Raw genomic sequence first — 25,105 nt, 5'->3', positions numbered from 1 at the left:
GTCTCAACTGTTTTGGAAAAGTTGCAGATTAATTGTCACAGTGGTTGTCCAACATTACTGATAACTATTGTTACACCATGTGTAATAGACTACAATTTCATGCAATAGAATACAAAACAACCATTTTGAGCATTATTATGGCAAGCTTCTCTACCCAATAGAATGGATGTGTTTAGATTTTTGACCAAAAATGTGCATTTTGTTCATTCCTAATAGGCAAACTCCTCCTACACCAAATAACACATCTTTGTATATCAGCAAACTCCACACACTTTACCTGAACTGAGAGATTTGGCCTCTTGATTCTAAGAGGAGACTGTACTGTGACAGATACAGGAACAGCATCTTATGATCTCTGTGAAACAAGAACTCACTGAGCACTGAAGTGCAATGAGAAAGATCAAATAGACTTCCTATCAAAGCGAGATCTTAGAAGGAAGGACTTGGAGGTACCCGTCTATTTTTGAATGTTCAAATCCGTATGGAATAAAACAGCTCACAGCAGTTTCTCTGATTTTGTGAAGTGAACAGTGGTGAGTAGAGATAATCCCAAACCATAGTAAGAACACTTAGAACCATTTATGGTGTGATTTGACATTCCACTTAATTGGCCACCATTGTGGTCTTATTGTATGTTCACTGATGCACACTATATATGTATTGAAAAGACATACATGTGACACTTCGTTTTTTGCAGAAAAATAAAGCTGCTGATCATTCTAACACAGTTTTAACAAACACTGGAGTTAATGTATAACTGCTAATTCACCCTTTAGCCCGTACAGAGAGAGTCACTGTAGCAACGCAGATCACACCTAGCTAGTAGCTAATGAAAAGGCAAAGTGAAATATTTTACAGCAAATATTGATCAATTGGGGACGAATGGACTTATTTGCATTTATAATCACTCCAGCTGGTTTCCTAATATGTTTAATCTGCAACAAATAACCGTCAAACACTAAAAAGTGGCAAAGCTGAAGTCAGTCTCGTTCAGATTTTCCCGTTACAACTTAAATGGTGCCAACTTAAAAGCCTCAGGCATTTAAGCCATTTAAGGTGGAACAGGGAAAATTTGAGCAAGAAGCTGGTGAATCAGAAGATGCCTCATAAAAAGTCAAATGTTGAGAGACATTTTACAAGAAACTGTTCTACTCTGGTGGAAAAGTTTCCAGCCAGAGATGTGAGAAAAGCAGCTCCAGCTGAGCTAAAGCTTAAAGCAGAGCAATGCAAGTCTTTGTTTTTGTTTATATTTTTTTAGCCTATACTAGTACATTAGCACACACTCAGACATTTCTACAGTCAAGATGGTAAAATGGACATAAAATATCGTGGCTCCTAGGGTGGTTTGATTTTTGGTGAAAGGGCAGAATGGCTCTTTAACATTTGGGTTGTTTTTCTTTTTTAATTTGAAGTACAGAAGTAACACATTAACATTAAATGTATATTGAACGTAGGAGGTGACTGTGAAACACTACAACTACTTAAAAGTGGATAGATGAGGGTGGGCTGTGTCAAATCTGTGGCTGCGCTAGCAGTCAGGATTTCTTCATTGCAGAGGATGGGATTCCCAGTGGATGCTTGATGTATTTGCATAATGCATAATGGATATTGTAGTGACAAAGCGTTGATGGAAAATACAAAAAGAATACAAACTTGTGAATTCTGACAAAGGCTGAGGGAGGCAGTGCTGTTCCAGAAAGTGTTACATAACCTGACAAATAACATATTAAATGCAGGTTTTAGAACCTTTAATCGGATTAAATGAGCACTACTAGTAGGTGAGGTTAGACCTTTTTACACTGCAGAATAGCTACGTCTAAGTAAGTGAAAACATCTTAACTCTAACAGTATATCTAAAATTTCTCATTGTGAGGCTTTTGCAAGAATATTATACGATTATTTAATCTATTTCTGTATACTTATACAGTTTTAAGTCATTTTATCTAGTAAAAGTACCGTAGTCCGTTGGGCAATCATTTGATTGGTTTTTCGAGAAATTATGGAAATAATTTTGCTTATTTCAATAAATAATATTTAAAACAATTATAAATGATCTGCCAATTGAATAAGACACCTTCACTAGATAAATGTCTTCAATAATATGTATAAATGTCAAGAAATAGGTTAAATAATCAGATAATATCCTTACAGCAGTCTTGTGATGTGAAATATTAGATATGTTGGGTAGATTTAAGATGTTTTCGCTTGCTTATATGTTATTTTTTGCAGTGTAATGACCTTGAATTGAGCATTTTAATGCACCATTTGAGCAGTCATTTATTTTCATGTATTTATTTGCTGGAGGTTATGGAACCAGCCCTGTGACCAGAAGGTTGCCGGTTCGATCCCCTCGGCTGACAGTCCATGACTGAGGTGCCCTTGAGCAAGACACCTAACCCCCAACTGCTCAATGGGTGCTGTGGATAGGGCTGCCCACCGCTCTGGGCAAGTGTGCTCACTGCCCCTAGTGTGTGTGTTCACTAGTGCGCATGTATGTGGGTGTTTCACTGCATGGATGGGTTAAATGCAGAGGTCTGATTTCACAGTGTGCAAACACAGTGACAAATGGTTCTAAATTCTATTCTACACTGAGGATCCATCATCTCCAGTTTAGTCTTTTAAATGCCACATGTTACTGATACCACAGCACGCTAGACAAAACATGGAGCCCTTCAAGGCCGCTGAGCATTTACAGCATAAAGTGACTAAAACAAGAAATGAAAATTAGATTTCATCAGGTTAAACTAAAAAGAACGGAAATACATGAAGAAATTAACAGTAAAAATAAAAAAAAATCAAGCAAGATAAATGGGAAAAAGTAAGAGAATAATTAAAATTTAATGAAGATGGTGATCAGTGAAGTACAACTACGATAATAAACCACTTAATAAAATGTCAACATAAAAGGATAAATAAGGCAAACTAAAATTTGAAAGAGTCACATAAAAGGATAAAATAAATAACTAAATAATTCAAATCACTACATTCAAATGGTGAATGTCCAGCAAAAGTTGTCTTCTGCTCTAATCCAAATAAGGCCTGGAGGCCCTGAGTGACATTTTACTTGAGCCCCCACCAAATTCAGTCACGTTATTATGTATGCAAACCTTTTTATACAGGGATGAAAAAATCTAATAAAAAAATCATTCTAAAGGAAATTTGATCAAACAATATTTATCTAGATGCAGTTAAGTAAATACAATCAGTAAATTGAAATTAAAACAAAATAAATACATATACAAATAAAACAATGTGTGTATAATATCCTGCATGTGTGCCTCCACCATTAATGCTTTTTTACAAAAACAATGTAGGCCAAAACCTTCTCAGAGCTTTCGTAAAACAATGTCTCAGGCATCAGACGGTGAATTCATAACTATTTCAAGCTCTGATTTTAATACAGGATTATAGTTTAGTGTAATATCTCTCTGTGAGGTGGCTTTTAGAGGTGGATGTCTGGTTCCTATCACCACCACTGTGAACAATTCTGACTGTAAGTTTCTCTAGAATGGAGCATTTCACATTAAACCACCGTGAATGACTTTGTTTCCATTTGAACCATTTCATTATGCAGAAATTTTGAAAAATCAGTGAAAATCCCCTTTAAAATATAGAGTTCTTGACATTTTAGAGTCATGATGTCTTATATGAAGGAACAGACCTGATCGATAAGACAGTGAAAGTTTTTTGGTCCATGGTAGAAAAAAATAGGTAGCCTAGGTTACCAAGTAAAAGGGAGAATATCTTTGTGAGCTAAGGCCAAATATCCCAGCTGATATCCACAGATTGCGGTGTTATTTCTCATGCTGGGCAGTTAAACACTGAATACGCTTTGAGCATTTCTCATAATTGGAGGTAAATTGCTGCTAACACACACCCACACATACACACACTTCCAAAAGCCTGACGAAGTAATTCATAAGCGAAAAAGAGCTGCTAGCAAGACTAGTGAGCACCACACAGTCAGACCATTTCATAGTGTGAAGTGAATGAAGGCGTAGAGCTGAAGAAAATATATTAAACTGAGTTGAGTCGACAAAAGCTAGTCACTCTTATATCCATCAAGGCCTGTAGCAGGGTCATAGCCACGTCTATCCATGTCCAGACAATGCAGGGCAGAAACCAAACAGTCCCAGTACTACTTGATTTTCCATCCACTGATAAAGCTTATAAGTCCTTAAGGAGGCCATTTCGGAAGTTAGGAACAGGTCTGGAACCAGGATCGGCATTTCAGTGAGGTCCATTTTGCAGAAAACACCAAAAATGTGTTTTACTTTGGGTTTTTGCTTTGAGTTTTTTCAATTCATTGCTCCAGTTTTCCTATTCCTTTCATTTCTTCACTTCCCATCCCTTCATTATTCCATAAACTGCTATTACTGTACTCAAATGTTAAGAAGAGCCATTTGGCAAGTTTCATCAAAAATCAAACCACCTTTAGAGCTTTGTGTCCATTTTACTGAAGTACCGTTTTATTGTCTTGGCTGTAAATATATCTCAGTATGTGCTAAAGTACTAGTATAGGCTAATAATATAATGTAAGCTATATATAGTATAGCTATATAATGATATAATTGGCTCTGCTTTAATCTTTAGCTCGTTTATAGCCGCTTTTCTCACATATCTGGAAGGAAACCTTTCCACAAAATGTATGATGTAGCAGTTATTCATTAATTCCAGCGTTTGAGACCATTTATTGTTAAAATTTGTTAGAATGATCAGCAGAGCTTTATTTTACTGCAAAGGAAGATTGTTTTATTTTTACATTAAAATTTAATCTGTGGAGCTGCATGTTGCCGACCCCTGGCCTAAGCAGAGCACACTACACTACACTAGATTATGTTGCCAAGCTCCTGTTTTTTGCAGTCTAATGTGTTGTAAATGTGCTGGATGTATGAGTGCTGAGTCTAGACTGTGTGGTAAATTACAGCGGTTCTGCTGAATCTACAGCGCTGTAAAGAAAGCAGTCACTCAGCACAGCGGCGCTTTCTTACTTCCAGCAAGTCAGAGATTGTTTTCCTCAGGTTTCTCACACCTGTCTCCTCTGTAGACCTAATGAACGTGAGTTGTTTTCATGACGTTGTCGTGCTTGCTTTGCTTTGCTGCTGAGAGACAGGCTGAGGGCAGCAGGGTCTGAGCTGAAAGCTTCACTGGGCAGCAGAGTTGCCTTTCAGCATCAGTGCTGACTGCACTGGAAACAGGAGTAGATTATTGCTGCCCAGCATCGCAGCATGATATTGAACTTTCTTCGTCAGACTGTTTGTCGGGGACCGATGTGTGTGCAGTAGAGGCAGTGAGATTGATCCTGAGTAATAAGGACCAGCAACTTCAAACTCCGAGTTTATTACTGATGGATGGGGGTCTGTATCAGTCTGTCTGTCTGTCTGTCTGTCGTCTGCCAAGTGGTTTGTTTGTGTGCCTGTAGTCCACATAGATTAGCCGCTGTATCCTCCTCTACAGCTGGCTGATCCTTAATGAAGCAGATTGGTTGATTATATAACTCCCTGATGGGCTCATATAGGTGCTCAATACATGAACAAGACATTTTATCTGTGTTACGCAATCTCAATGCATTGCACGACTGTTTGCTTAGTATTTCAGTATATTAATCAGAATATTTGATATTTGCTGAAGTATGGACATAAAAATGTGGGGCAGAAAACATCCATCCATCCATCCATCCATTATCTAAGCCGCTTCTCCGTCAGGGTCGCGGGGGGGTGCTGGAGCCTATCCCAGCAGTCTTCGGGCGGAAGGCAGGATACACTCTGGACAGGTCGCCAGTCCATCGCAGAGCGGGCAGAAAACATTTAACATAAAAACATTTGAGCATGAGAAATGTATTTTGTGTGCAAACTGCTAACACATTTCTGCTAAAAAATGCAATGAAAACTTTGTTTCTAGCATGAAGGAACGTGTCAGTTTTTCAGCGCCAGGAGTGCACAAATATTTTAGTTAATATTTAATTCTTTGCTGTTTGAACATAAATGCATAAATATATATTGATTAAAATAAATATAAAAGGTCAAACTGAATTTATAGGGGAGGAAATGGATTTCACAAATTTTTTGCTTTGGAATGCCGAGTTGTAACACTGTTAAAACTACCGCCGCCATGTGGAAGCTGTACTTTAGCCCTCTAACTGTGAGTTAATACAGGGGTGATCTTGTGACATGCATACAAGGCACTTAAAATAATGGTGTAAAAACTGGAGAAATATCTGTCTTTTTTTTTTTTATTTATTTTTTTTAATTGCAGATGGCATTGCTAAGGGAACATAAAACATGACCAGAAGAATTCACTAAAAACTGCAAAACAAAGGAAAGTATGTGTTACATGTTCGTCTCATTCAAATGCTGCCGCAAATAGTATTCAGTCCCATGTAAGTAAGTGAAATTCCACTTTAGTTATACATACAGATTCCTATACATACACTAGCAAAAATTTGCATTATTGTAAAGATAGAAATTGTATAAAACAAATAGTGCATTATATTATGAAAGATGACAAGCTGTGCGCTGCAAAAAACAAATACATTTGATTCTGATGCACATTTTAAAGAAAAAGATGTTTAAAAATGGTCTAAAATCAGTGCAAGTCTATAGAGAACACTTACTTCCACAGAGTATATGGTTTATTTAGCTTGCGTCCCAGCATGGTCATGCTGGTTGACCAACATACCAGCATCCAAAACGTCGCATATGCTGGTGACCAGCTAAACTGGTCTATGCCCTTTTTTTTAGCAAGTGTCCCTCTTCCGTAGATATTATCAGACTTTATCATAATGCAGTTTAAAATGTGCCTAGTACGGTTTGAATGGGTAAACCAGCTTTGCTTTCCCTGATAGAAAAACGAGCAGGGAGCAGCCTGGCTGGTCCACCATATGCTGTGTTCTGGATGCTGGTATGATGCCAGTTAAACCAGCACCAGACCAACATAAACTAGCTTAGACCAGCATGGAATTCATTCGCCACTGTATCTTAATAACCGTTTGTAACTTGGTTTTCTACCATCCGAACCGCCAACCTAAGAAATGAGAAATTCTGGAAAAGAGGATGGTGTAAATACTGCCAGCGGGCTTAATTTAATTAGTCTGTTCAAGTCACAGGTGCCTTTTGCCTTTGTGCAGCCAAGAATGAAATCTGGCTAATTGTTGCGCCACCTTAGTGCTGTACACTGAACATCTTGCTTAAGCTGCATATGAAATATGCATATCGAGGCAGTTCTAGCACTGAAGCTTAGTCTGCAAGTGAAAACATTATATGGATTAATGACTGTTACATTTCTTAAGCCATGATTAGAGTTTCAGTCTAATTAGTGTGCTTGAGGGTAGGAATAGCTTGAAATAGCTTTTCCAGTGTACGATAAGGTGTTTTTGTAAAATTATATTAGACAGTATCAGTTCAATCACCTGTTCAAGAGCAAATATGTGCACAGTAAGACCCAAGACGGTCACAGACACTCATTTCTAGCACAAGGTTTTCATAATTCTCTTTTCTCAATGCTGTTCTATGCAGTGCCCGTGGGATATGCTAATGCTTGAGCTAACACTGTTTATCTTTTCATTTCTTCCTCATCCTCACTGTTTCCTCTTCTATACCACAGTGTGGCTAAACTGGCAGGCAGTTTCAACTCCTGGATAAACCGTCAGTTTCTTCTTTCTCTTTGATATTAGTTAGCATAGCTTCATGTACCTAGCTAATGTTAGCACTTAGCGTTGTATGACTCCTGAAATTCCCAGATAAATGGAACAGCACAGACCAGTATGAATTCACGCCAGCATCTAAAACACAATATTTGATGTTAATTTTTTTGTTCCATATATTTCCTAAAATATATTCCAAATGTATTTTTCAAATGTTTTTGTAATATATGAAAATGACCAATATGTATTACATATATTTTAACAGTATTAACTTCTGATTTGTACGTATGCAGTGAGACACACACAATATATTGCAATATAAAAGGCTTTATTTACAAACGGTAAAGTTCAATAGACAGTACTTTGGCTATTTTCATACAATTTAAATGTATGTTATAAATACACTGTGCACAATTATTAGGCAAGTCTTATTTTTGAGGATTATTTTTATTAATGACCAACTACAGTGGTCTCGGTAATCCAAAATGTTAATAAACCTCAAACATGAATGTTTAAGAAAGTAAAAGTGAAGTTTTGGCTTTCTTAGGAGAATATCTATATGTGCACATTCATTGGGCAACTATAATGGTGCACAATTATTCCGCAGCTAAATGGAAAACGCACATTTTCCCATCTCACTTTTTTATTTTTATCTGTTCAAGCGAGAATTATAAACAAACAACTCAAAGCTTTCCAATGAACATTTCTGAGAAATAAAAAAAATTAGTGACCAATACAGCCACCCTTCTTTTCAATAACAGTGATAAGCCTTCCATTCATAGAGTCTGTCAGTTTCTTGATCTGTTGACGATCAACTTTTTGTGCAGCAACAACCACAGCCTCCCAGACCCTGTTCAGAGAGGTGTACTGTTTTCCTTCACTATAAATCTCCCGTTTAGGAATTGCCCACAAGTTCTTTTTTTTTTCATCTTTAAGGTTTTTCATCTTTAATGCCTTTACTGGTTGCCATGCAGAGGAGTACTTGGATGCATGTGATGGAGCATTGTCCTGCATAAAAATCATTGTCCTTTTTGAAAGATGCAAATTCTTCCTGGCAGTAGGCTTGGGAGTTGATTTTGAGCCTATCTTCAACTCAAAAAGGTTCAACCAGCTCATCTTTAATAATACAAGCCCATACCAGTACCCCACCTCCACCTTGCTGGCGTCTGACTCGAAGTGGAGCTCTGTGCCCGTTACTGATCCAGTCACAGGCCCGTCCATCTGGTCCGTCAAGAGTCACTCTCATTTAATCAGTCCATAAAACCTTTGAAAAATCTGTCTTCAGATTCTTCTTGGACCAGTCTAGACACTTCAGCTTATGTGTCTTGTTCAGTGGTGGTTGGGTTTCAGCCTTCCTTACCTTGGCCATGTCTATGAGCGCTGAACATCTTGTACTTCTATATACATACACACACACACACACACACACACACACTCACATATATATGATCCTATTGCCATATCGTCCACCCCAGTGGAAAGTAATACATTGTTAAATTATATAGCTTTACTCTGTGTTTGTATTTCAGTGTTTTCTTCCCAGAATGGAGTCTGATTAATTTAAATAGCCTGAATCTTTTTAATGTATGTCTTTTTAAGGCCTATGGGAGTAGTTACAGGCCCCCTTATGGCAGGTCCTTTACTCATGGAGACGTTTCAACAGGTTTCCATCAGATGGCAGCATTGCACATCCAGACGTTGGCCTTGGCCTTGCACCTGTTATTAGACAGCTGCAAATGTCCATTCACGTCTCAAAGGGTGCTTGTTTACAGGCAGCACACCGATTATCAACACGTCTCCAGGCTCTAAAGAGCGTGACATGAATCTCCCCCATGCTTGTGGTGTAATACAGGCTGATTTTAGCAGCACTGCTAGCAGGATGTAGTGTAATCTTATGTAAGTTTTCCTTGTTGCCCTCTCTAATCCTTTGTTTTTCTGTTGTTATTACTCGTCCTTGTTTTTTCTTAACTGATAATGCCTCGCTGTGTTCCCTCGGCAGGCCAAGTCGACTCATATTCCCCCTGCATCGCATCTGATTTTGGTTGCAAAAATGATACAAAGGCAGAGAGACACACACAGCAACAAGCACTGCAATTTCAGCTCAGCAGGATATGATTCAGCAGCAGTTCAAATACTAATACTGGTTTAATGCATTTAATTGCTGCAGTTTGTGATACACCGTTAAAATGATGGTTCTTCAATGATTTTTTAGTAAAGAAAATGGTTCTATATGGAACCATGAACACTCAAATATCCCTCTGCATGTTTAAAGGGTACTTTGTCTCCAAAGCAGTAAAAAGCTTTGAATGAGTTCAGTAGTGTGATCTATGCATAGATTATAAGCTTTTATTTATTTATTTTTTGGTTAGAACAAGCATGTACACTCTCAGAAAGGTATGAAACTACCACTGGGGCAGCACCCCTCTTGTCACTGGGGTGGTACATCTCAGCACCTTTAGTCAGGGAACATAATTGTACCATAATACATTGAAATGATATTTTCTAAGCTGTATTGACTCCACACACTCTGTTTTGTCTACAGATTTTTTATTTTATTGTTTTGTTTTAAAACATTCGGTTATGAAAAACTTATTTAAGGTAAGCAATTGGACCTTAAAACCACTGTTGTACCTTTGAGGGAACATTTACATTGTTTATATTTTGATGGACGAAAAATGTACCTGCACAACAGCTTTATTTCTAACAGCGCAGTCGGGACTGAGGCATCACTTTTAACATGATGGTTTGTCTTTTTCTTGCCAGGGCCAAGCTGTTCCGTGGCAAGAAGGTCCAAGGAGAATACGACATTCGAGTGGAGCAGGTGCGTTGTTTAACCAGAGCCAGTTGAAGGGGATCCTGGCCACTTCTTATTTCTCACATTATATGATACGAGAAGTCTTAAATGAATGGGGGTGAATAGAGCTTTTTGGGTTCTGAGTGCTGATTGACAAGCGTTGCTGCTATTGAGTGCTGATTGGTTGGCAGTACTGCTGCTGACAGTTGATTGGTTAGCATTGCTGCTTTTGACTACTGTGAGCCAATTAGCAAGCCCTATAACTGGAATTCAGAGGCAGTTTTGAAATATTCTATGTTCTTAAAAATGAGTGCATTTTTATAAAAAAAGAAAAAAAAGCATTTACAAACTACGGTTTTGCACAAAAATTCCATACTGAACCATTCTTTTTGGACTTGCTTCAGAGCCTCCCTTAGCGTTTGACAAAAGCAGGAGGCTTTACTGAGCTGCATTTCTGCTAGCTTTCAGAATTGACAGTCAGGACTGAACAGCTAAACAAGATGGTGCTCGTTAGCAGGTCTTTATTTGGGCTGAGAATCAGGAATCTCATGTTTGACTTTAGCTCTATTACTAGCAGATACAGTAATGGGCTCGCTTGAAGCTTTTGCCACTCCAGTTTCTGTGTGACACTAAATTTTGCTGCAGCAGCAAAATGAAAAAGTCAAATCGAGTTAATAAGCAGCGCAGAGATTGCCTTTGTGAATTATCAAGTGGGCGACATGCACTGAATTCTAATAACTGCCGTGGCAAATTTCATTCTCTCCCTACTGTAGTGATGTGCAATTTGACCTGCGAGAACCGCAGAACCCTCATGGGTCTGTTTAACACCAGTCTGCGTGCTCATCGAGGTGATGACTCACAGGTTTCTGTGTGTGCACTAGTGCAGGCTCCGATGTCTACAGAGTGTGTTAAGTTCCCTCTGAGGTGCACAGTCATATAGGGCAGCTCTAACCCACAGCTCCTCTAAAATCAGAGTGATGTTCTTACACAGAATTGCATGTTTCATCTGCTCTGCTACAAAGCCTTAAAGCGTTAGCTCATCAACAAATCAAAATATTATACTGCACAGTTCGGCCCTTCACCCAAATATAGACACAGACAAAATTAGAAAGATTACATATAACAGTGTGTCATCCGGTATCAGAAACCACATAAGCAACGCTGTTGGAGATTATATAAAGGGTCACTATCATGGATAAAACAAAGTTTCATTACTTTTTGAAATAAAAAAATGATCTAGTATATAAACATTGTAAAAAAGTTACATCCATTACATGACCTCAGGACTTCTGTTAACGTTTATGAGCGATTTGCACGGGATAAGAAATATTGGTCTAAATGACAGAGATGGAGTGGCTACTCGATTTATGTGCCGCCTTCACCAAGAGCAGAAAATATGTTAAAACATTTAGTTTAGCCATTAATATGTTTACATTATCCATTTGCCTTTCTGTGTGAATGCAGTGCATACTTTGGCCCAATCCCATTTCACCCCTTGCCCGTACCACTTGGCCCTTAGCCCTCTGTTTTGTGTGGTCACGTCTAGAGTTAGGGTGTCCCAATTAGTGTTGAGATAGAGGGGTAGGGCGAGGTGTTAGGGCTGCATGGCCCTCCAAACTGAGGTTTTTCAGAGACACGCTCCAGAGTTATGTTTAAGTTTATGAGGAAAAAGAAGAAAAATCAAGCAAAATGGCTGTGCGACCAAAGAAACACACAAATGTTACTATTTTCTCTGTTAAAAATGACGATAATCATTGTATTATTTTAGTTTAATGTCGTTTCAGTGTATTATGGTCTTGTTCTTCGTAAGAAGTGTAAAAAATCACTAAAAGTATACTAATGTTTCAGTAGCTAGCTAATTTTCCTGTTCCACCATAAATAGTTCAGCAATATTGATGCCTGAAGCAATGTAACTGCTGCACCAATTAAGGTGGAATGCCAAAATTTGAACAAGAGTAGTTGAGTTCAGCTTCTTATCACCAACGAATTAGTGGTGGTAGATAGTAAATAATTGTGTTATACCCCCTCTTTGAAAGCATATGTTACCCTAAATGTAACTGAAGCCCATCGGCGAGGTTGCTGAACTTTTCCCTTCTCTGCTATCACTGAAGTCTACAGAGCAACACAAGTAGCTGTTAATGAAGCAATGCTTTTTAATTTTTTTTTTTTTTTTTTTGGAGGGTTGTCCCATTTCATAAGGCAAGATTTCAACCACTACCCTTTGTAACGCCCTGTTCCAAGGGGTTAAGGTGACACTCGAAAACAAGGGGTAGGGGTAAAAAGAAGAAATGGGATTGGGCCTTAGCATCACCATTAGTTTGGGTACAATGGGGCTTCGTATTCATCCGTTTCTTGTTTGAATTTTCTTGTTCCACCTTAAATGGTGCAGCAGCTACACTCTGGCGCCTCAAGTTTTGTAATAATAACTAGCGCACTATTTAAGGTGGAACTGGAAAATTCGAATAAGAAGCTGGCAAACACGAAGCCAACTTCAGCTTCATCAGAGAACACAAGCAAACGCTTCTCCAAGTGTCTCCATACTTAGTTAAACAAGACTCCCTTTCCACAAAATATGTTTTTCTTACATGTCAATTCACACAGGATAAAAAGAGCCTGTTTTTTATGGCTCATTTTATACAAGGTAAAAGGCAAAGTCTGTAAAAATGACTGTCATGGGACTGAAATCAATGGAAACGCTGGTGATAATTACATTACCCATCTCCTCATATAAAACTAATCCCGTCAGAATGTACAGCTTTCATAAAGAGATGCAATATAGGACAGCCAGTGAGAACAGAAATCTATTATATGTGTCGGTCTTAAAGGCACAGTAACAAAAACCTGCCTGTTTAATTCTTAGGAAATTTCTATTGTTTTTGGTATTTCTGGTGTTTCTAGAATTTACAACTACACAAACAGCATAGTGTACTTAATATAATATACATATATGGGCAGTGTGATGATGTAGAGTTTAGAGAGCTCCCCCATGGGCCCAGTTAAAAAAAAAAGCACCACATTTGATTTCTTGCCAAACCATCACTTTGACAGTCAGTGCGGTGCAGAATATCACCGCTGTCAAACCTAGTGGTAAGTATCATATCTTTGTCATGTGTTCAGTCTGCTGATCTCACTGATGTTGACTGGAACTGAGCCATCATTTACATCCTTTCGTGGCATTATTCATTTAGGGAGCGACACGAGGGATTTCTGATGTAAAGTGAAACTTTCATGCTGAGTCACGTTTAATAATATGAATACAGATCAAAGCATAAGAAGATTCTAGAAGATTCAGATGGCACAGTTTTGTGGTGGTTAGAATACAGTCACAGATGACTGTGTTGCATGCATTTTCCAAGTATAGCTTTTTACTGGAACCCACTGGATCTACCGGCACTCAAATCAGTTATAGTTGAGCCATACAAAGACATGTTATCATTATTGTGATAAATTCCATCACAGTATGATTTTCCAAGAATATTGTGGCATTTAATCCAATTGATCAATTACTGTAATCATTCACTTTGTTCTTGCCCCATGATGCTTTGAGTGACTTATTGATAGAAGCTTAAGCCGGGGTTATTTTAAATGCTAATAACATCCTAACATAGAAATGTGGGAATGAATGAAAATGTAAATAACCTTTATTGTTGGGATGCTTGTGTGTCAAAATTTGAATCAATCTTTCAACAGAAACCAGAAGCTGAGAGGAATGCTTTAAATAGAGGATTCTATTAGCTAAGAATTATTGACGCTAATAAAGTCATTTCATTTCAACTTTTCCATTTTGTTTGCTTTTTTTTTTTTAAACCGGTGCTATGATATCTGCATATGATAAGCTATACCTTAAATACACCATCATATTGATGGTTTAAAAAAAAAGTGACAAAAAATTTTGAGCTGACATTAAAATCAAATATGGAGCCAAACTAACCCCGCTAGCTTGGAGCTATATTGGACTTTGATTTCTCATAGCATATGAAGTTGTGTGGTCAGAGGAAATGGCATTTAAAGCTCGTAATAGGCATGCAAGTGACATATTCTTCACTTTGTATGTCTTAGTTTTTCAGTAAACGCTTCTGTGGAGGCTTGAACTCGAAGTCTGTCTTTTATTATTGGTGCCTTAGCTTGTTAGCCACTTAGCCACTTAGATGATCAGCCTAAGCTAGTAAGGGCAGAATACATTCAGTAAGTGTAAGCCAGTTAAAAAGAGCCTGTTAGCAACAACCAGTGATGTTCAACTGGCAATTCTTCATCTGGCTGCATTTATGGGCATGGATTTCAACAATAATTGATTATGAAGCTACATTCATATTTCCTTTGAAATGCTACATTTCCGTAACAGATTTCTGCTTGTAACATTTCCTGTTTTTGCTTCATCAGCTTCATTCAGCTGTAGGGACAGCTGCACACTGCATGCTGTCCCAGAACGGTTTAGAGACATTTTTTAAAAAGTAAGCACACTTTCTTTGACTCTACAATAGTAATGTGTCCCAAATATCTTGAAATTGCAGATAGCTAATCAGCTAACAAGCTAACACTCAGTCTTCATAGGAGTGACTGAAAAACTAGGCAACTAACTAGAACTAGAAAAGGCAGACTAAAGAACAAACTAAAGAATGTTACTTGCATGCCTGTTCTAAGCTTTAAACGTCTGTATTTAAACCCGAGCTGACCCCAAAACCCAATACAGTAACCCTGCTAGCTTAACGGTAACATACCATGGACCATAACATAGGAGGTCCATTACTGTAGCCATCTAAAATGAAAAAAAAGTGAGACTATACATTTACCTTAGACATTGTTATGTAATGCCATTACTTTTTAGTCTTCCGCTTGTTCCCGACACTCTGTGTAAACACAATGAAAAAGTTGAAAAGAAGTGACTTTATTCGTTTGAGTAATCGGTGTAGGCTATAAATGGGCTCCTCTCACTAAAGCTTTTCTTTTAAGCACGTTCATGTTTCTGTAGATAGAGCGATTACCGCATTCATGGGCCCCAACAATGAAGATGTTTCATATTTGTAGTTATTCACACATTTCTATCATATTAGGATGTTATTAGCATTTAATGCATTGACTGTTTATGCCATGGACAGAAGAGCTGTTGTCCATAAGTCACTCAAACCATCATGGGGTGCAGGAATAAGGTGGATATTAACTTTATGAACTGCATTGTAACAAGTAGCTGAATGGTTAGCAGGCCATTATGATGTTTAAAAAAATGTATGATTTTAAAACAGGTATTTTTAAAAAATACATTAGTACGATAATAATGTTCTGTTGGTGCATTTTGTTCACTCAAGCTTCAAAAAACTAAAAATCATGACACATATCCTGTATCGTGTATTGTGAACGTGTCTTTTCTTCCAGCTTATTATTCAAAGCTACCAAGTGTAGACTATATAGACAAAAGTATTGGGACACAACTCCTAATTATTGAGTTCAGGTGTTTGTTATACCCATTGCTAACAGGTGGATATAATCAAGCACATATCCGTGCAATTTCACTATACGAACACTGGCAGTGAAGTGGGTCATCCTGATGAGCTCAGTGACTTTAAACATGGGACTGTCACAGGGTGTTATGGGAGTGCGGGTGTAAAGCACCCACCACTGGAATCTGGAACACTGGAAATGTATTGTGTGAAATGATGAATCACACTTCTCTACCTGGCAGTCTGATGGATGAGTCTGGGTTTGGCCAATGCCAGGAGAACGTCACCTGCATGGTTGTATTGTGCCAACTGTAAAGTTTGGTGGAGGAGGGATAATGCTATGGGGTTGTTTTTCAGCAGTTGGGCTCAACCTCTTAGTTCCAGTGAAGGGAAATCTTGATGCTTCAGTAGACCAAGACATTTTGGACAATTCTGTGCTTCCAACTTTGTGGTGACAGTTTGGGGAGACCCTTTTCAGTTCCAGCATGTCTGTGTTCAAGTGCACAAAGCAAGCTCCATGAAGTCATGGCTGGGTGAGTTTGGTGGGAAAGAACTTGACTGGCCCTCGTAGCGCCCTGACCTCAACCCCTTCAAACACCTTTGGGATGAACTAGAACAGAAATTGTGAGCCAGGCCCTCTCATCCAACATCAGTGCCTGATCTCCAACACTCCAACATCTTGTAGAAAGCTTCCCAGAAGAGTTGAAGCTGTTCTAGCTGCACTGGAGGACCAACTCCATATTAATGCCTATGGATTTAGAAAGAGATGTCATAAAATATGCAATGGGTGTATTTTGTAGGTGTCCCAATATTTTTGTCCATATAGTGTATCATGGCCTGTGCCTGGACTAAAACAACTGTCTAAATCGCTTCCCATGTCATTGGTTGTAATTATGAAGTTGTGTGGTTAAAGTAAATGACCGGTTACGCAGATGTCGCCCCCCCTTCCCCCAGGCAAGACCACCCCACAATGATCGAGCATCCGCTGCCACTATCGACCGCCTGAGACATCATAATTATCTCAAAACACACAAACGGGACAGACATGCTCAGTTACAGCACAAATTATATGTCTGCGCCTCACTGAACCTTCCTCAGCGGAGTGCTGGAAAACCGCATGGGCTAATGAAACATGCTGAAAGAAGAGTCAGACCACTGCTCACTCCCATAGAAACACACCCCAAGCTTCTATTAAAAGTGACTAAACCAGAGTCACCATGTTTTGCAAACTTTTATAGGAAAAGCTGATATATTAAACATGTGGTTGGTGGAATTATATGCTGTAGGCTGTGAGTAATAACACGCTCATAAATGTAGCTGTGGATGGTCCTGTGGTGTGACCAGTCTGTGCATGTGATGAAAATGACTGAGATTGAAATGATATGATGAGTGCGTGAGTGGTGGACAGTGTCTTTGTCTTTAACCCCTTAAATTCCCAGGCTTGCTATATCTTAAGGCCTACTTTCCTATTACATGGAGAGCCATTCTTACAGAGGAATTTCACTGATTTCTCAAAGGTTCTACATAATTAAATGGCTAAGATGTAAACAAAGTCATTCAGAGTGGTTTGGTGTGAAATGCTCTGTTCCAAATAAATCTACAAAGTCAGAATTGTTCTCAGTGGTGGTGATAGGATGCAGACGTCCACCTCAAAAACTACATCTCAAAACTCACTGGTAAAAGAAGAGATGCATGCAGGGTGCTGTGGCAAAATAATTGTCAAAGAAAATTCTTTTTTTTTTTAAAGAGTTTTTTAGTATTTTGTCAACATTAATTGTCCACATAAACTCTCAGAAGACACATGTAGGTTCATTTGTGTTTTTGGAGAATAAATAAAATGGCTACATTTGTGTTGTTGACATCCTGACCCCTGGTTCCTGTCACCACCACTGTTAAGATTTGTATTGCCACTCTGTCCGCTTAATGAGGTCCAGTTTTTGCTTGACCTTATAGGTCCATGATAAATGTATACAATTAAAGATTGCCAATCTCTCCTGCTCATGACTGGTCAGTTTCTGGGCCTGTGTTGGGTTGTGAGTTGGTGTATGACATAAGAATATGCTTGTAATTTGCTTTGAAGCACTGAATGTACTAATTGTCTATGTTTACCATATTTCAGGCTGAATTCTCTGAAATCAACCTCGTGTCACACGCCAATGGAACATGCAGTGTGGACATGCAGGTGATCAGGAATGGGACCAAAGTCGTCCGGTAAGTTACACTGAAGCCAAGATTACAGCACAGGAACATTTTCTTAAACTTAATTTAGGTCAGTGGTTCTCAAACTGTGGTACTTGTACAATTTTTGATCCGCAAAACACTCAGAGATATTGTAACATGGATATTTGTTGATTGTTAAACAGGTTCGAGTAGGATATGCTTTTCGCCATGTTCACATCTTTTCCATAGTTACATCTGTACATTTTGACAGCAGTTAGACAAATATTTAAGATTTCTTTTGAAGATTCATTTTTGTATCATAAAAGGGACTCGTTTTCATCATAACTGTTTTCGAGTTGTGTGTGTGATACGGGTTGCGCAACTTCAGTTATGTGATGAAAGTCAAGTCAGTGTCGACTAATCGTTGATGATGTCGTGAATCACAGGAGAAGGAAATGTTCTGCGACAAGGGACTTTAAAAGTCTGACTTTGCGGACCCCGGGGTCTCGCAAACTTATATCCTACTTAGGCGCACCCTATGCGGCATTGCTGATACTCACCCATTGTGGAGGTCATGAGAGCCAGAGAAGTTTAGAGTGCTGAAACTCAATAAGGATTACAGGACGTTATGTGCCCTCTCCAATCACACGTGAATTTTTATTGTAGTCTTAAGGAAAACCAGAGATAATGACATTCAATATCTGATCTTTGAAGCACTGTGGATCCGCAGAGAAATGTTAGACCTTAGTCAAGCTCCAGAGGTTAGTAGTGTGTGACGTGCCCTTTCCAACAAGCCCTGGATCGCGTTGTCAGAGATACAGGGCCGTATTACAGAAACTTCCAAACTTTTTTGTTTTACGATGAAATCTGACTTAGATTTTTTACAAATTTGTATTAGAGAAGCAAATATCATCTTAATTTGGGAATGTTATCTAACAGCATCTTATTTCTTATCTCAAGTTAAGAAATCTTAACTTACTTGATCAAAGTAAACAATCAACTGTCATGTCTGTTACCTAGTAACCGACCATACACGCACAGCTGAAATGTAAACGAGTAATCAATGTAATCAAGTTATTTAGCCAGACAGCTAATATTAGCAACCATTACTGATTTAAAAAGGTCAAACAAAACTAAAGCACAATAAACTTTGAGTTAAGAATACTGTGTTAGCGCTTCATGCTGTTTATCAGAGCATCTGCTCTCCAGTTTCAGTTTCAGTTTCCCAAACACTTTAGTCGAGTGCGCCAACACTACTACTCCTAATAAACAGACACACATTCAGCTCTGTCACCTCATTATTCACCACCATCACTGTAATATTTTATCAACATTAACACACAAAGGTAACAAGAGGGGACAGTGGAGGTCGTGTCTGCAGTGTCTGGGATTTTTAAAAATGCTGTTTGAAAAAGAACAAAGCAGTCATAAAGCAGTAAAGTCAACTAGATCTGTGATACCCCTAATGTATAAGAAATAACTCGTATATTATTCTAATCTCCTCTTGGTGGCTGTAATATAGCAGCATTTTGGAGCATATAAACAGCTCCCAGGGAGAGCTAGCCAGGCTCCACATGAGGGGGTTAGTTTAACACAGTGTTACAACTAAGCCTACCTAAATAAACCATGACTGAACTCCATATCCACCCATAACAAATTAAAGTTGTTAATTTTTTGGAACTTTTTTGGAGATTCATTACAAAAACATGGTTTAGGTGTCATGTAAATAAAGTATGTGGTTAAAAATACATTTGCTGTGGTGGCTGCAGCCTCTTTAGACTAATGATATTTGTCTAGATGCATGTACTGTAATTTAATGTATTTAGCTTGCAGAGCTTGTCTGGTTCAAACCAAACAGAGCTGGGTTCAATTAATTGTGCATCAACTTATTAGACTTTTTAGAGACAGTTATGACTAGCCATTCGGTCTGTCACAATTAACTTGTTCATATAAAACAAGGTGGGAACCTACAGTGTCTAAAGTGAGCTCTTAAATTAAAGTGTTGCTCATGTTTTGTAGGATGGCAGTAATGAGAAATAAAAATAAGCTGAATCATATTGCGCATTATGTATTCTGAAGGAGTCAGACCCATCTGTCTTATATGAGATGCTGTGCAGGCACATTTACCGCAGGTAAAAATAGAGCCCTAATGACCATTTCAAGACTCATGAGTAGCCACTTCAACCATTAGCAATCACCAGTTCGACCTTGTGGTTGTCCATATATGCAAGGACAAAGTAATGTTCTCTCCCTCGGCCCTCTGGGAAAAGATCATGCACTGTTCTGGAACATACTTGTACACGTGAGCATGAAAAGTGCAGCAACCCAAAATCAGCTTAAACCATAGCAGATCTGCCAGGCTTTGATAGCCATGTGATCTGAACATGAAGTTTGAAAGAAGCCTGTTAAAGGGAACCAATTTTTCAAAAATTGAAAAAGTCAGAGGAAAGTAGGTGAGCTGACCAATAAGAAAACACTGGGCTCATCGGGAGGCGGGGCTTAAAGACACAGGAGCTCTAACAGAGCGTTATAAAATAATGCGTTTTTGGTACATTGCTATAAATCTATTCTAGACTTCAAAAAAAGTATGACCATTGAAAATGAGCATAATAAGTCTGCTTTAACAGGGCTAGGAACCCATGGGGGTGTGTATATGTGTGCATGAGCAGAGAAGAGATTTGAGTTGAATCAGTAACCTAGCTTTCAGAGAAAAACTCGGTTCATGTACTATGTGGCTGTGGCCGACAGCAGCTGGTTGATAAAGCACCACTACTTGTGTGAAAGCAGTGTCTCTTTTAACAGCAGTAAGTCAGTGACACTGATCTTGATGCATATACTATATTTTTAAACTCCTTAGCGTTCAAGGCTTATTACATAGTAAGGCTTATTGTTCATTAACTTCTTCTATTCTTAGGTTATAGAAAGTATGGCTTGGTAAAGGGGTTAAATATTTATGTTGGAGAGCTTGTCTGGTGCACACACAATAGAGCTGTATTAAAGTAATTGTGTTTTGTATCAGTTTACCAAACTAGCCCCTCAATCTTTTACAGCCAGTCCCACCTCTGAGGTAAATTCTTCATAAACGGCAAAAGCTGGAAAGTTTACATTTTCATTTGGAGCAGATGTGTAAGTTGCTTGCATAAAAATATTTTTGCTCCAATACTTTTAAAATTGTGCTAAGTCACCCAGCCCTCCCCACCTTCATCTCTGAGAAAGTGGTCTGACAGGATCCAAAAAAACAGGCCAAAGCTTTCACACGGTATGTTACGCAAATATGTAAGGGAGGATTTTCCCACAATGTGTGCCACATGGACGTACACGTGTCCATGTGTGTGTGCAGGTGTGTGCAGAATCTCACACTTCTTTTGTCGTGCCTCCTGGGTGTCGGAGCACCAAGGACTATGAATGGAAGTGCTGGGTCAGACTCATTATAAAGCTATCAATGTTAAGTTGTATTATTCATTAACCCCTTACACTTCTATAACTTAAGAACAGCTTAGCCAGTTCGTACTGTAATTACTGAGGAATAAGCCTTAGTGTGTAAAAAGCCTGGGATTAACTGGTTAGGGGTTAACTGAGTTGAAATGTGGACCCAGATATGGTCACTTTAAGTTTAAAGGGTTAATATTCTACATTCTGTATTGTGCAAAATTTTCAGTCCAGAAGGCCCATAACCCCTTAACAAGCCATGGACCAAAAGTTTCATTACATGCTTCTGCATTCTAAGAATAGTTCCATTAATTTGCACTGAGGTCCCTGTAGTTACTGAATAATAATAATAATATCAAATAAACCTGGAATGTTTGAAAGGGCTTAAAAGAATCTGAAAGATGGTTCTTTAAGGGTTATTTAGTAAATAACACTTAAAGACTAAAAGTCTTTTTTATTGTACAAAGTTGCAAAAGCAATATATATATATATATAACAGAAAATTACAGAGAATCAACAACTACATATAATATCAAGTATGCATTCTTTTCATTTCTTTTCAAAAACTTTTGCAGGGATATTTTTCCAAACTTTCCAAGTTCAGGCTTAAAAGCTTGTTTATCATTTTCTGAAGTAATCAAACACATTCGGTGATGTTGAGGTCTGGACTCTGGAGCAGTCAGTCCATTCTTCAGCTTCTTTGTGTGATGTGTTTGTCTCATTTTCTCAGTGAGGCTTCTTGACAGCTACACATCCTTTCAGACCCATAGCGCTGAGTCTTCTCACAGTGGAAGGATGGACAGAAACACCTGTGGATGTTTTCAGATCTGAAGCAGCTTGATTTTTCTCCTCTCTCTCAAAGATGAAAGCTTTAAGTGCTGTTTATCTGATGGGGACAGTTTTGGTGTCTACCAGGTCTTCCAGGTGGTTGTTAGGAGTCACGTTTTCTCTTTAGCTTTTAATCGTTTTTTTGAAACTGAAAGTCGAAGTTAAGCAATTTAGACAAATACGGTTGATGGCACAAAATAATGCAAAGCAATTAATCACTATTAAATATTTTTGATAGTTTAACAGCCATAATATAAACACATTCTGTTATTGTCGGACGCTCAGGAACTCGCACTGCATGCACACATACAAAAATAAACGCACAGTCGTCGTAGTGTTCTCCTCTCTTAGGCTTCCTATTAAGCTTCATTGAAATTCTGCGCGCGCAGAGACTTGGTGTTAATCAAACTGGGGCTAGTGTTTACTCTCACTCATCCACTCGCACAAAAGAAGAACCAACAGGAGCCATCTCATATCACCATCACTCTCTCACTGACCTGAGAAGACTTCCCTCGCTCTTTCTTTCTTTCTTTTCTCACTCACTTTCTCTCTGCTCTCTCTGACACTCACTTAATCTCTCTCTCGCTCTCTCTCACTCTCACTGCCTTTTCATTTGCCCCTTTTCTCTCTCTCCGACTCCATGTCCCTCTTTTCTCCCTCTCGTCTTTTCTTCTGAATCAGTCTTGCGTCTTATATGGAGAAAATTTGCCTATTATGTGAAATCCTCCTCGACAATACGCTGAAAAAATAAAAGCCTTGAGGTGCAGCAGACGGCCTGCAGAACTTTAAATGTCAGAGTTTTTGGAGGCGCCTTATTAGAGCCACTATACCAGCGGTGTATGCCACATTTAGGACATATATGTAGCCCTGTTTAAAAGTGGAGATGCAGTGGACTCTAGACACTTTTATTAGCATGCGCTATAAATATGTAAGTCTACAATAATATTCATGACTGTTCAGATCCTGTGATGAGAATTATGAATGTATGACACTTGAATCATTTGGAATCCATTGCTCTAAAGGTTTGCACAAACATCAACCCTCTGAGGTTTACTGTTTCTGCACTGGTTTCGCTGTGTTTAAATGTAATTACATAATTGCAACCATAGTTACATAATGAATTACATTTACAGTTACATTACGGCCTGACCAATATAAAACATTAGAACAGTGATGAGAAGAAGATACTGCCTGACGTGATTACCGGTTAGCAATAATGTTTGTCAAATATGATTCTCAGTTCTCAATTTTCAAAAATTTTAAAGAAAAACTCATGAAGTCTTACATAATGTGTCTAGTATAGATTTCCATCATTCTTAGTAATTTTTGGGTTCTGTTAATTAGTACATTTTAATAAATTAAGCAGTAAATATAAGTTGACATTGAATTTAAGGTGGCAGGGTATTTAATATATCGGTAAATTTAAAGTGGCAGTGTAATTAAGTTATCAATCAATTTGAGCTGGAAGTTAGCATGAGTTTATCAGCCATGTCAGAATTTATTAGCCATATCTTATTTGGGGGTAGATGATATTTACCGTAATTAGTTGTGTTAGCTCCTGTTATCACATGATGATAGAATCTGCACTTTCCACAAAATTTCACTCTTGTTTCAAGGAGCTATAAGTCAGAAACGATTTATATAAAATTAGGTAAGTGATTTCTCAGGGTTTCTCTAAAACATGTGAGATATAATGCTAAACAATACTCTTGTGTTTCCTGTAGGTCCTTCAAGCCTGACTTTGTGTTGGTCCGACAGCATGCGTTCAGCATGGCCCAGAACGAGGACTTCCGCAATATGATCATTGGATTGCAATATGCTGGAATTCCTAGCGTGAATTCACTGGAGTCTATTTACAACCTCTGTGACAAGCCATGGGCGGTGAGTTCCCTCCCTGTGCTGATGCTGTTAGGATGTAAAAAGTCTCTAAAACCTCTCCACCCTTTATGTTCAAACTAAAAATCTATAAAAGCTGTTTCCTCCTCCTGTGACTCTTTAGCCCTGTTTTATAGAGATAATTACTTAGCTAACTAGAGAACTACTAAGCTGGCAAGCTATCACTAGCTATGACATTACTAGCAGCTACTTAAAAAACCTCTTCAAACTTGAAAAGTAGACTGTGATTGAAATTAGTTTGCCAATATTACTCAATTTTTTGCTCTTTTGTCTTCATAAATGACAAATTGGTGACTTTACAGGAGAAGGGAAGCATTCTTACCTTTTGATGGAATTGAATGCATGACTTAAATGGAGATTTTGTCCTGACAGTAACATTATACTCCATTTCTATAAAATAACCTACTTTTTTATTTTGAAAACCAGAATCTGGGTTTTTATTTTCAGATGTTTCACCACAGATTATAATTAGAGCTAAACTTTATACAGTCACTCAGTTTTGACAAAATGTCAGAACTTCTTTTTGTCAGTTATTAGGTACAAGACAGTCAAAGATAGTCAAAGGCCAAAGCTGAAGGTTTGGCCAGTAGCAACACTTTGACCAGCTGATTTATTGATCTGAGAAAAGCCAGTTAATTGAGATTAGTGGACTGCTTTAGAGACTTTTCCCATCAATATCTTCCTAGGGTAAATCATTATTTGGGTCCTGCTGGCTTTCAGTAATACTGGCTGATTCGATTAGGCATTTAAGAAGCTGCTGTTGTCTTTGTATGTTGTAAATGTTCCCAGTGTTCCCAATGTTCCACTAAAATGTGTTTTTGTTTCCTCAGTTTGCTCAACTGATAAGCACCTATAAGAAGCTAGGACCTGAGAAGTTCCCCCTTATTGAGCAAACGTTCTACCCAAACTACAGGGACATGG

At 38.3% G+C, this 25,105-nt stretch overlaps 1 protein-coding gene across 1 annotated transcript in view; it reads left to right on the top strand.

Annotated features, from left to right (window-relative positions):
- Nucleotides 1-25,105, top strand: part of syn2b (synapsin IIb) — a 128,817-nt gene that overhangs the window by 58,587 nt on the left and 45,125 nt on the right. The window contains exons 2-5 of the mRNA XM_017704771.2: nt 10,406-10,463; nt 17,991-18,082; nt 24,013-24,169; nt 25,015-25,104. Of these exons, the coding sequence (XP_017560260.1) occupies nt 10,406-10,463; nt 17,991-18,082; nt 24,013-24,169; nt 25,015-25,104 (397 nt within the window). The remainder of the gene's footprint in view (nt 1-10,405; nt 10,464-17,990; nt 18,083-24,012; nt 24,170-25,014; nt 25,105) is intronic.

Source organism: Pygocentrus nattereri, chromosome 21 (genome assembly GCF_015220715.1).
Source record: "Pygocentrus nattereri isolate fPygNat1 chromosome 21, fPygNat1.pri, whole genome shotgun sequence".
Classification (NCBI taxonomy): domain Eukaryota; kingdom Metazoa; phylum Chordata; class Actinopteri; order Characiformes; family Serrasalmidae; genus Pygocentrus; species Pygocentrus nattereri.
This window is presented reverse-complemented; position numbering and strand designations above follow the sequence as displayed.